At 42.3% G+C, this 12,475-nt stretch overlaps 1 protein-coding gene across 4 annotated transcripts in view; it reads left to right on the top strand.

The window, feature by feature from the left end:
* Nucleotides 1–9,388, top strand: part of ACAA2 (acetyl-CoA acyltransferase 2) — a 33,940-nt gene extending 24,552 nt beyond the window's left edge. Inside the window, exons 7-10 of one of the 4 annotated variants that reach the window (XR_007455362.1) lie at nt 274–403; nt 4,840–4,910; nt 7,202–7,334; nt 7,579–7,664. Coding sequence is in view for 3 of the 4 variants with exons in the window: in XM_049620079.1 (XP_049476036.1) it covers nt 274–403; nt 4,840–4,910; nt 7,579–7,733; nt 8,974–9,058 (441 nt within the window). In the remaining variant the exon portion in view is untranslated. Of the gene's footprint in view, nt 1–273; nt 404–4,839; nt 4,911–7,062; nt 7,538–7,578; nt 7,734–8,973 lie in introns of those variants that run through there. The other 3 variants (XM_049620079.1, XM_049620081.1, XM_049620080.1) reach the window with 3 other exon arrangements.
* The last annotated feature ends 3,087 nt before the right edge of the window (nt 9,389–12,475 follow it).

The following is a 12,475-nucleotide window of genomic DNA, read 5'->3' on the forward strand; positions in this document are numbered from 1 at the left end:
TGATGCATACAACTCATCAGATTTCTTACCTCTCCCCACATCTGGATATAAGCTCCTCTTGCCACTGTTTCCTGTTTTCCGTCGGTGAAAGTGGCATTCTGTGCCTGAGTCAGTCTCCGGCCCACCCGAGCACTGTGGGCACTACTTGCTATCCCCCAAATTGTGGCGCTGCTTCCTCTGTATTACCATAATCCTAACGTTACCCCGTTAGTTCAGATCATAATTAACTGGATCCTCTTGCCCTCTAATTAATCTTCTGTTTTTGTTTCCAAGGGGATATCCGATGGTGCTGGAGCTGTTATCATAGCTAGTGAAGATGCCGTTAAAAAACATAACTTCACACCACTTGCGAGAATTGTGGGCTATTTTGCGTCTGGATGTGATCCCTCTATCATGGGTATTGGTAAGTTTGCAGTGAAACAGACCGGTCTGTTATGTCTCCAGAGTTAACTCTTCTCTGGCATTCAGATACCTTAAACAGTAGCCAAATCAAGGTTACTTGTGGAGAAAAGGAGATTGGTAATCAGTCATTTAAACAACTAATCTTCATGAAAAACGGTGCCAGGCACAGTAGGAAAACCAAGACTGTACAGACTCTTGTGGGCGGTTAATCATGTCTTACTGTCCATTTGAGATATTTATTTATTTATTTATTTATTAATATGAAATTCATTGTCAAATTGGTTTCCAGACAACACCTCAATGCCCATCACCCACTTTCCCCTCCCTCCCACCCCCCCACCAACCCTCAGTTTATTCTCAGTTTTTAAGAGTCTCTTATGGTTTGCCTCCTTCCCTCTCTGTAACTTTTTTCCCCCTTCCCCTCCCCCATGGGTTTCTGTTAAGTTTCTCAGGATCCACATAAGAGTGAAAACATATGGTATCTCTCTTTCTCTGTATGACTTATTTCACTTAGTATAACACTCTCCAGTTCCATCCACGTTGCTACAAAAGGCCATATTTCATTCTTTCTCATTGCCAAGTAGTATTCCATTGCCATTTGAGATCTTTAAAACTAACACCCAGAATAGAACAGATAAGAATTACAAGGTGGGGACAAGATGAGAGAACACGCGATGGGGGAGAGATCCTGGGGTGAAACAGAGATTCCTGAATGCTGGCTGTTCTGCATGTGGTCACTAGTATATCTCATTTCTTCTTCCCACAACCCCTTTATGAATGAGAAAATTGAAACTTAGGGAGGTTGTCTTGTAAAGTTCCAGACCAGTAAGTGATGGAGCCAGGATGAGAACCAGCCCTCTCTAATTCAAGTGCTCTTCTCACCGTGTTGTCTCAGGAAGTCAAAGTCATGCCCACCCGGCTCAGCTGGGCCTTAATAGGAAAATGAAGAATTACAATGTATCTCACTTGGCAAAGATTAGCAGAACCCCTACAAACGTGTACAGTTGACCCTTGAACAACGTGGGGGTTAGGGGCGCCAGCCGTCATGTAGCCAAAATCCAAGTATAACTTTCGATTCCCCCAAAACTTAACTACAATAGCCTACTGTTGCCCAGAAGCCTTACCAATAACATAAACTGTTAACACATATTTTATATGTAGTAAATACTGTAGTCTTACGATAAACTAGAGAAAAGGAAATGTTATGGACAAAATGCGTTTATAATACTCTACTATGTTTATCAAAAAAATCTGAGTGGATCCACACAGTTCAAACTTATGTTGTTAAAGAGCCAACTGTATACTCTTTCTTGGCTTGAAAAATACGAATTAGGGGAACGAAAAGCTTTTCGCTGGATACACTCCAGGAACCGCAGCTGATGCTGACTGTAGTAGTTCCTGTCATCCTCGGAACTAATGAGGGCCTCACTTACAAAAACATTCATGCCCAGAGGCTTTGATGTGTCCCACCTGTACCCTCATACCCCAAAGAAAAGCCTATGCCAGGGCTATGTTCAGATTCTTGATAGGCCCAGAGATTTTGCTATGAGCTTAATTAGGCCTTCTTCAACTAATCAATTTTTGAAGTAGGTCCCACGCTAGAAGGGGGTTGACCTGTTGTGACCTGCATTCCCAGAGGTCCTTCAGTGTGAACCTCAAGCTTCTACCTGAGTAATTCCAGTATGCTGATTGGGACTGAGTTAATACCCAACCATGTTCGCTGCCATGTCCTTCGGAGATTTCTCTCTACAGAATTCCTAAAAAAGAAAGCTGGCATGTCCATACTTTGTCGGCTTTCACTGTGCTTCAGATTACTTTAACTAAACTTTAAGCTGTGTAAACATCTGTTAAAAGTCCATTTGCGGGGGCGGGGGGCACCTGGGCGGCTCAGTCGGTTAGGCTTCTGACTCTCTTTCGGCTCAGGTCTTGATCTCACGGTTTCATGAGTTTGAGCCCCACATCGGGCTCTAGGCTCACAGCGCAGAGGTTGCTTGGGATTCTCTCTGCCCCTCCCCTGCTTGCGCTCCCTCTCTCTCTCAAATAAATAAACTTTAAAAAAAAGTCCATTTTTTCTATGTTACAGGTTTAAAAGCTTATTAGCTTTCAGCTACTCGCTATCAACAAAACATCAGCTTTTGTTTTAGAGATGGAAGGTAGCTTAAAAAATTAAACATTTGTGTATTGGTATGGCATTTATCATTTCAGTGTCTAGAACAGTGATTCCCAACCCCAAGTGATCATCAAAATCTGCCTGTAATCCCACCTCGAAAGATTTTGTTTCAGTACTTCCAGGGTGGAGCCTGGGAGTATGGCTTTTTTTTTTTTTTAAGTGTACCTAGGTGGCTTTGATGATCAATCAAATCTATCTGATATAGATAAGTAGTTATTTTGTAGTTCTTTTTCAGTTTAACCTCAATTTTTACTAGGTTCTGTTACATTAATATAGTCAGCAAAAAAAAAAAAAAATGTAATTTTCCTTCGTTCTCTTCCAGGGTCTGAATGTTGGCCCTGTAGTAAAACAAATACCACTGTGGAAAGCTTGATTTTTTTTCCCCCTTCAGGGCTTGAACAGATCCATGTATACCAAATGCCCCACAGTGTCAAATGTCCCTTCACCTAAACAGCTGTCTATTGGTTGTCATATGGGATTAAACAAGTTAACTACATGAAATGGCACCGGATGAATAAGCCAGGGAGAGCCGTTATTGAGTGGTGGGGACTGACTCATCAATCCAGTTTCTAAGAATAGTTTCCTCAGTTAGGCAGTTCTCCAACATCAAGCAATCCTTAGCACTGTAGAGTAGCTACTGACCCAGAAAAAGGGGGAAAAGCCGGACGGAGAAAGAACAGTAATGGCTCCAAGGAAGGACACATATGGAAAGACAGTGCTCCCTGGAACTCGCCAGTGATGGCAATAGTGGGTGAAGCTTGGAACCTCTTAGGTGTAGCAGCTCTGGCTTTATCTTTTATTGGGCTTTATTTGTAGAAAGGATTCCAATGGTTAAAAAGAAAAATGTTAAAAACCAATTCAGAGCACTTCTGATGAGAAGCTTGTAGCCCAAAAAAGGTACCCAAGGTCACATAGCTATTTAGTGGTTGGCCTAGAAATGAGATCTCCTTTTCCCAACGAGAATACTATAACTTCCTGAGTCCTGGTAAATAACAGTGTTATGGGAACATCCTTTAAAACTCAAGTTGCGGCCCAGGATAGTGTAAGGATTCTAAGTGAACAACATACTGAGTCATGCCTAATATGGATATGAAGGCAAGGAAGTATGTGGGATGGTGGGTGTCACATCCTCAGCTTTTAGTTCTGAGTGTCTTTCACAGGATGCTTCATCCCTGACCATGCTGGAAAACATGCTTTCCTGTTGACTGTCCATCCTGCTTTGGGGCCTTAGAGATACAAAGAGAATCTGGAACTAGGTTCTGTGCTAACGCACAAAACTGGTTCTTCAAATTGAAAAGCGCTAACTGGGTGCCCTCAACCAATAAGCATACTGTTGTCCAAAGAACATTTTAACTAGGTGACAAAACAAGTTACATTATATTTAGATTGCATTATGCTTCTCATACAGACTGATTTCTCATTTACCTTAGGTATATTTATGAAACTTGTTGTGGGATATTTGACTACTTGAATTCAGCAGAACATACCAGATAGATAGATAGATAGATAGATAATATGGCAATTTCATTATTTATGAACAGATAAAGAAGTAGATAATCTTCTTTAGCCAGATTTTTTACCTTATGGGAAAAATGTCAATATACCTAAAAATTATGAGCAGCATTAAACAGCCATGGGTGATCATCAGTAATCTGGGAGCTAAAGTTTCAGAAGTCTTACTGGGTAGATTTTGCATCTGCAGAGGGGGTTTTGTTTTGTTTAAATTCTCTGCCTACTGCTGGCATTATAAACACCTCTTTGCTTCAGAGATCTTTTCCCTCAAGTGCCTCGTGGCTTCCTGTCTTGCTGTGCCCACGTGGAGATGCTACTGCTGCTTTTTGCCTTTTGCCCAGATGGCCTGCAAGTTCAGAGTAGCCACAGGCTCTTCGGTACCAGGAATGCATGTGATTTGTATGCAGGAGAGCGCTCGGTCTGCCTGGCCATTTGGTATGAAGCGTGGTCTGTAAATGACTGCGGAACCCCAGATAGAACTCCTTTGGCTGTCCGAACCCTTAAAGCTGTTTATGGTAGAACGTCTCACGTGAGCCTCCCATCTACAATTGGACTGCATAACCAGCTTTTCCCTTGGGTTCTTTTTTCTGTTTTTTTTATTGTCACATCATTGAATAATGTGCTATCAAGGTAGTAAGAACTGTGGCTACTAATAACTGTCGCATTATTTCTTCCTTCCTTACCTGTTTAGTAAAGAAGGAGAAATTTGATACTTAACTAAATATAAGATGAAATTGATTTTTGTGCTTATATAGGTCCTGTCCCTGCTATCAATGGGGCACTGAAGAAAACAGGACGGAGTCTTAAGGACATGGATTTGGTAGAGGTAAGTGTGATGCTTTTTTATATGAGTAAACCACCAACTTCTACAGCATTAATGGCTTTATTTGGTATTTTTTAGCTCTTTCGTTTTAGTGCTATTGCCTTTCCAAATGATGTGCATCTAAATATGTATTACTTTTCATTACATGCCTGGGTTGGTACTTTTGTCTACCTGATTAAAATGCTTTATGTATATTTGAATAATTAAAACAGCCTGATTTTTTTCTACTAAAATATGAATTCCTGGAAACTTCTTTGACCCTTATAAGACTATTGCATTTTAGGGGCGCCTGGGTGGCTCAGTCGGTTAAGCGGCCGACTTCAGCTCAGGTCATGATCTCGTGGTCCATGAGTTCAAGTCCCGCGTCAGGCTCTGTGCTGACAGCTCAGAGCCTGGAGCCTGTTTCAGATTCTGTGTCTCCCTCTCTCTGACCCTCCCCTGTTCATGCTCTGTCTCTCTCTGTCTCAAAAATAAACGTTAAAAAAAAAAAAATTTCTTTAAAAAAAGACTATTGCATTTTAGACTATTAATGTGCTTGTTGAATTCAGTTGAATATGATATAAGGTGGGTGACAAATAAACAACTTTAACCTTCTTTTATGGATGAAAATGAAAAAAATACAAGCAAAAGAATTGACATAATAGAAAACTGTATCTGATGCCAAATCTAGAAGTTTCTGGCCCTCTCCCCAAGTTAAAACTCCCCCCTTCCCCAAACTTATCTTTGGCTTTTACACCATAGTTGCAGCTAGATTTGGGATGTCATAATTTTTCGCATAGAAAACTTAAGTTTATTGGTATGGTGTTTTTTTTTTTTGTTTTTTTTTTAATACTAGGTTAGAACAAAGGCATCTTAAATGTGTAGAATAATTAAAAGTAGGAAGGAGTAGGGGCGCCTGGGTGGCGCAGTCGGTTAAGCGTCCGACTTCAGCCAGGTCACGATCTCACGGTCCGTGAGTTCGAGCCCCGCGTCAGGCTCTGGGCTGATGGCTCGGAGCCTGGAGCCTGTTTCCGATTCTGTGTCTCCCTCTCTCTCTGCCCCTCCCCCGTTCATGCTCTGTCTCTCTCTGTCCCAAAAATAAATAAAAAACGTTGAAAAAAAAAAAATTAAAAAAAAAAAAAAGTAGGAGTAGAAAAGAAAATACTTAAGGCTGGATTAAATACATTTTACATTTGGGGAGTATTTGAAAATTTTAGGTAATTAAACATATGCTCCTTGACATTGAAAGATAACAAATACAACAAAGGAAACGTCTCTATTTAAATTGGTAGAGAAGGGGCGTTCTCTGGGCACACATGTGATCTCCTCTGTGGTAATCTCTCATCCAGGAAACCATGGTTTTAGACAAATGGCTTATCCTTAAATCTCTTCTTCCATTATTAGAGCCTCAAGGGGGCTAATTAATTCCCATATTTGTATTGGCAAATAATGTCATTAAATTTTTTACTAGATTTCACACTTTAAAACTCTGTTTAAATTTGTCAGCTCTTTAAATCTGTTCATAATCATTTATAGATGTATATGTACTCAAGGACATAGCGCTCAACATCTTGATATGATTGTCTTTGGGACTTTTGATGATCATGCCGATATAAAATGCTGATATAAAATGGAAAAATAATGTAGGATCTAAAGACACACAAAGCACCATCTTGGGGAAACAGAAAATACAGTAGGAAAGAACACGACTAGATTTTGATCTCGACTCTGTAAAAGTTACCTCTCTTAACAGTTTTCCTACTGACACAATTTTCTAGCTACGATCATGTTGAAAATATATTGCTATGAACTTGAAGGAAGGTAATTCTTTTTTTTTAATTTTTTTTTAACATTTATTTATTATTGAGAGACAGACACAGAGCGTGAGCAGGGGAGGGGTAGAGAGAGGGGGAGACATAGAATCTGAAGTAGGCTCCAGGCTCCGAGCTGTCAGCACAGAGCCTGACGCGGGGCTCGAACTCACAAACTGTGAGATCGTGACCTGAGCCGAAGTCGGACGCTTAACCGACTGAGCCACCCAGGTGCCCCAGGAAGGTAATTCTTATAGCCAACCTTGTTAAGTAATAAATACAATACTTTTCAAATCTGCCTAGTATTAGCATAGTAGCCATTCTGTGTATCTGGCTTTCAAGGTTTATCCTTTGTCATATGTCAGTTTCTTCTAGGATGTATGGCAAGTAGCACTGCAGTGATAATACTGACAGCGATCATCTACTGAATAGTTGGTATGTGTCAGGTGCTACACTAGACACTTAATACCCATAATTTCATTTAACCTTGACAATAACTCTTAGGCTGTACTGCATCCACATTTTACTGTTGAGGGAGCCTCGAGTGTCCAGAACTTAAAGAACATGCACTCAGCCAAGATTTGAGCCATCCCTCTGGCTTCAGAACCTGTGGACCATCTCCCACTGCCTCTAGTAGGTATGTTTACAACATTACTGAGGATTTCTTTTCTTCAAGGGATGCAGTGGACTTAAAGTATAAGTTAGTAAATACACCCATTTTCAAACCTGATGTCTTTACAAAGAATGGTTGAAGATTCTTGCAAGGTAGTTTAAATAGAAGAAAAAAAAGAGCAAAATTAGCCATCAGTAGGACTGGACAATTCTCGGTCGAAAATCAACTTATGAGTAAGGATTTTTACCAGTGTTTTGATTATTTTTAGGTGAATGAGGCTTTTGCTCCTCAGTACTTAGCAGTTCAGAAGAGTTTGGATCTTGACCCAAGTAAAACCAACGTGAATGGTGGAGCCATTGCTTTGGGTCACCCACTGGGAGGATCTGGAACAAGAATTATGGCGCACCTGGTTCACGAATTAAGGTATCTGATAGAAATTGTTTCATTTTATATTTGCCATCGTTGGTAAAAATGCACGGATTTAGGTTTCTCCAGAACAGTCCAACACTTTTCATTCCTCCTATCCCCCTGTACTGCTTCTCACCAGGAACAAGTTATACCCTTTTTGGCTGAGATTAGAGGTGACTCGGTTGACTTTTTAGGGGCTCTGCACTTGGGATGTGCACGCTTCCTCATGTTTGCCATGGGCTCAGTGTAGCCCCTCAGCACATGCCCCCTCCTGGCTCTGCCCCTACCCGGTGCTGGTACACAGCAGTCAGCACTCACGAGGCCGCCGTCCTCATGGTGCTCGCACTCTAGTGCCCATTACAAGAACGAGATAAAATTATTTAGGAAACCAGACAACATATTGGGAGGGTTCCCATCTAGGTGCTGTCATTTAAGAAACCGAAGCAAACTGCTAGTTTGGGTCTGAGCTAAGTGTTTCCTTCACTGTTGCCGGGGTTCCAGGAGGAGCCTTCTGTGTGTTTGATATCTTTCAGTCCTAATAGAAGAGCTCGTCCTTCCCGTGCTGTGTGTTTTGGACCATTTCTTTCTGTTAGGAACGTTGCAAACAAAACCAAATATGTCAGGCCTAAAAAACAAAAAATCACTCTGGCTCCTGTTAAGTTAAGGTAAATGGGACTCATTTCACTTAATAAGTAATTGAATTGAAATGAGTGACGTGCACCGGAAAGTTCCTAGGTGGCTTTCTCAAGGTCGTTCTGTTAGATTGAGGAATGAGAACAGATTGTGATCCAAAGGAGTCTAATTTTTATGAAAGGGGCATGAAATGCTTCTAAATTACCTGCCTTTTCACATGGACAAACTTCACTAATTGCACTCACTCCAAGGTGCCATAAAAATCCGGAACCATATAAATCAAAGAGGCTGATGGCTCCTCACTCCTCCTCAGGAGGAGCCCGTCTCCGCCTGTCTCTGCCACCTCCTGTCTCTTCTTTCCCCCGGCACACCTCAGCGTCTCTGTCTCTCGGCTTCCGCCTTCTGTGTTACCACTTTCTTTTAGTACAAGTATTCCGCTTTCTAAATTCTTTCTCCTCTTGCGACTGTAAACCGATATTGAGGATCGGGGAAAAGATTGAGATGAGCTGAGTGAGAATGATTAATGTAGATGTGACCATTATTAATTCTATTTAATTAGTTTTCGAATTAACTCTGTTCGTTTTTTATTCGGGTGGATTTCAGCCACTGCTTTCTCTTGCAGGCGTCGGGGTGGAAGATACGCCGTGGGATCAGCTTGCATCGGGGGCGGCCAGGGTATCGCAGTTATCATCGAAAGCACAGCCTGAGGGGCCCGCCAACGCCCGCTCGCACTTCGAGGGGCCAGGGCCACAGGGAGCCAGGTGACCGTCAGAGCAGCTGCAAAACCACACGTGCCCTGTACTGAAAGTGATTGAGCTCGATGAAGGGATAGTGAGGCAAAAAGATGTGTCTCTCATGAATAAGAGCCCACGCCAGAATAAATAAGTTCTCTCAGATTTGCACCAGATGGGACCTATCTCTGAGCAAACGTCCAACCACAGAGGCCTTAAAAGAATTGGTATAATGCTGAATAATCACCACTTACGCCTTAGATAAGACGAGTGCAAGAAAATTGAATAAATACTGCTTTAACTTCAGTTAATCCTTTCCTGTCATTTCTTGCATTTTTAAAAATTTTTAATTGAGGTAAAATACACGTAAGATAAAATTTACCATCGACCACATTTAAGTGTTATTAAATACATTGATGTTATTGATACAATCCCCGGTGGCATCCATCTCTAGAACTCTCTTCATCTCGTGGAGCTGAAACTCTGAGTCCCCGGTGCCCTCCCCGCGGCCCCCGGCCACCACCATTCGACTGTCTGCCTCTAAGAATCGGACTACCCAAGGCCCTGCACAAATAGAGTCATACAGGGTTTGTCCTGTTGTGACTGGCTTATTTCACCAGCATAATGTCCTCAGGGTTCGTCCACGTTGTAGTTCATGTCAGACTTTCCTTCCTTTTTTTTAAGGCTGAAGAATATTCCATTGTATGTAGAGAGCACATTTGTTTATCTCTCCATCCATCTGTGGACGCCTGCTTTGCTGCTGCCCCTTGGCTTATGTGAGTAATGCCGCTCTAAACAAGGCTGGCCAAATCTCTGTTCGTGGCCCTGCTGTCAGTTCTTTGGGGCACATACCCAGGGGTGGAATTGCTGGGTGTCGTGGTAACTCTGTTTCTAATATGTCCAGGAATTGCCAAACCGTTGTCCACCCTGGCCGCCCCGTCTTACGCTCTCCCCAGCCACGCGCAAGGGTTCCTCCCATTTCTCCACATCCTCATTGATACTTGCTGTTTTCTGTTGGTTTTTTATAATGGCCCTCCCAATGAGTGTGAAGTTAGGTACCTCGCTGGTTTTGAGTTGCATTTCCTTAATTAGTAGTGATGTGAAGCATCTTTTCCTGTGCTTATTGGCCGTTCATATATCTTTTTTGGAGAAATGTCTATTTTAAGTCTTTTTCCCACTTGTTAAATGGAATTCTTTTTTTGTTGTAGTTGAATTGTATTTTTCAAAATTTTGAAACCAGTTTAACTTGTGGTGTTTAGTGATGTTCGTAATTCGTTCTGAGGTAAATATCCAAGAAGCAGATTACTGAACTTGGTCCTGATATGTGCTGGTTACGTATTTTAAGTCTTCAAAGACATTTGAGTGGGAGCGTACCTTCTTTTTAAAACAAATTTTTTTAACGTTTACTTATTTTTGAAAGAGAGAGCGTGAGTGGGGGTAGAGGCAGAGAGAGAGGGAGACAGAGAATCTGAGGCAGACTCCAGGCTCCAAGCTGTCAGCACGGAGCCCAGTGCGAGGCTCGAACCCATGAACCACGAGATCATGACCTGAGCCGAAGTCAGACACTTAACCAACTGAGCCACCCAGGTGCCCCTTAAGAACCGTATTTTTAAATGGAAAATGTGGGGCTGAGAAAAGACTAGAAGTCCAGTCTCACAAGAAGGCATATGATACCTCTCTCTCTCCCACCACCAGCACTTCCAGTGGTCAGAAAGGAATGTTCCTGCTAACGTGGGCTGCGCAGCCAACGAAAGTGGGGAAACAGACAGTAGAAAGTGGCTGTTAGAAATCACTGAGCTTACACGACAATTTAGAGAAGCCTAGTTGAGTGTCACTGGAGCCACAGATGGGAGACCAGAGTTTTGCCCGGATTGCATCCTCCTCCTTCAGCCTCCTCAGTTTATCCGAATTCTGCCCTGTCTTCAGTCCTTGGTTATGCATACTCTTAGCCCAGTGGTTCTCAACAGGGGACGGTTTTATCCCCAGGGGTATTTGGCACTATCTGGAGATGTGTTTGGTTGTCATGACTACTGGCATCTAGTGGGTAGAGAGAGGCCAGGGATGCCGCTGAACATCCTGCAGTGCACAGGACGGCCCCCCCAACAAAGAATTCTCTGGCCCCAAATGTCAAGATGGCTGCTATTAAAAAATCCTGCTTTAACCCTCAATCCACCCATGTCCTTCTCATGTCCCTTCTTCATTCTGTGTTTGTTTATATAGGTATTAGCTCTGTGTGTGTGTGTGTGTGTGTGTGTGTGTGTACATACATAGACACCTTTAAATATAAAAATATTCAGCTTTTCACATTCTGCTGTGATTATATATGAACCAATATTGAGGATTGGAGGAATTTGGGAAGGTGAGATGAATGGGAACAAGTAATACAAATGTGACCATTATTCATTCTTTAGTGCATAAGTTCCTTGTAAACACAGGGACGTCTTCAGTATACTTCACAGATAAGCCTTCTGTCTCTTGCCCCAACGTCTCAGGTCTGCATGGCAGTGGCCTTGCTGCCCTTGAGTATTGCTTCCTGACCAGTTGTCTTCTCCCTTTTGCAGAACACTGTGCTAGTTGGAGGTTTATGCTACTCAGTGTTACCACCCTACCACTTATCTTTATTTCCATTTCCTGCCTTCCTGCTTGGATGCTGTCCTCAGTGGCTCTATGCTCGCTGCCTCCATCACCTTTTTTTTTTTTTTTTTTATCATTAGAGAACATCTTGGTTCTCAGAAGCTTTAGCATCCATTTGGTCAAGGACCTCTCCGTTCCATGACCAAAAAAATACCAAGGACTTCGTCTTCATTCTGTATCAGACACCGGCTCCCTTGGTCATGTCAGCAGGGATTGTCACCGAGAAATCGTTGAAAAGAAGCACTTCCTAGGGAATGTCCCAGCACATGCCTCGGAAAGTTTTATCACCTTTTCCCATAATGGTTTGGTGTCGTTTTATTTGGATATAAAAAGAATGAGATCTTTTTTCTATTTTATTTTCTATTTGGCTGTTGCTAATGAACAGTGTTTGAGTATTCTGCATGTAGCCAGCTTGCTGAACCCTTGTATCAGCTCTGGTCACATAGACAATCTTACTTACCTGTACTGCCCTTCTACACAGGGCTGGGACCTCTGATGCAATGTTGGGAGGAGGGAAAAAATCCAAATCCCGGGTTCCCCGTTGAGTATCCATGATCCTTACGATAGGTGTGGGATAGGTACAGTTTACCAAACGAAGGAAGTTTCCACCTATCCCCAGTGTTACTAAGAAATGTACGAATCGTTCACTGTTTGTCCAAAGCACACTAACCTGGTGTTGCCTCCACCACTTAATGGATCCCTCTAATGTCACAGCCACCTTCGTGTTACCAAATCTACCAGAAACCTTTCTGCCTTCAT

The sequence above is a fragment of the Panthera uncia genome (genome assembly GCF_023721935.1).
Source record: "Panthera uncia isolate 11264 chromosome D3 unlocalized genomic scaffold, Puncia_PCG_1.0 HiC_scaffold_8, whole genome shotgun sequence".
NCBI classification, from domain to species: Eukaryota; Metazoa; Chordata; class Mammalia; order Carnivora; family Felidae; genus Panthera; species Panthera uncia.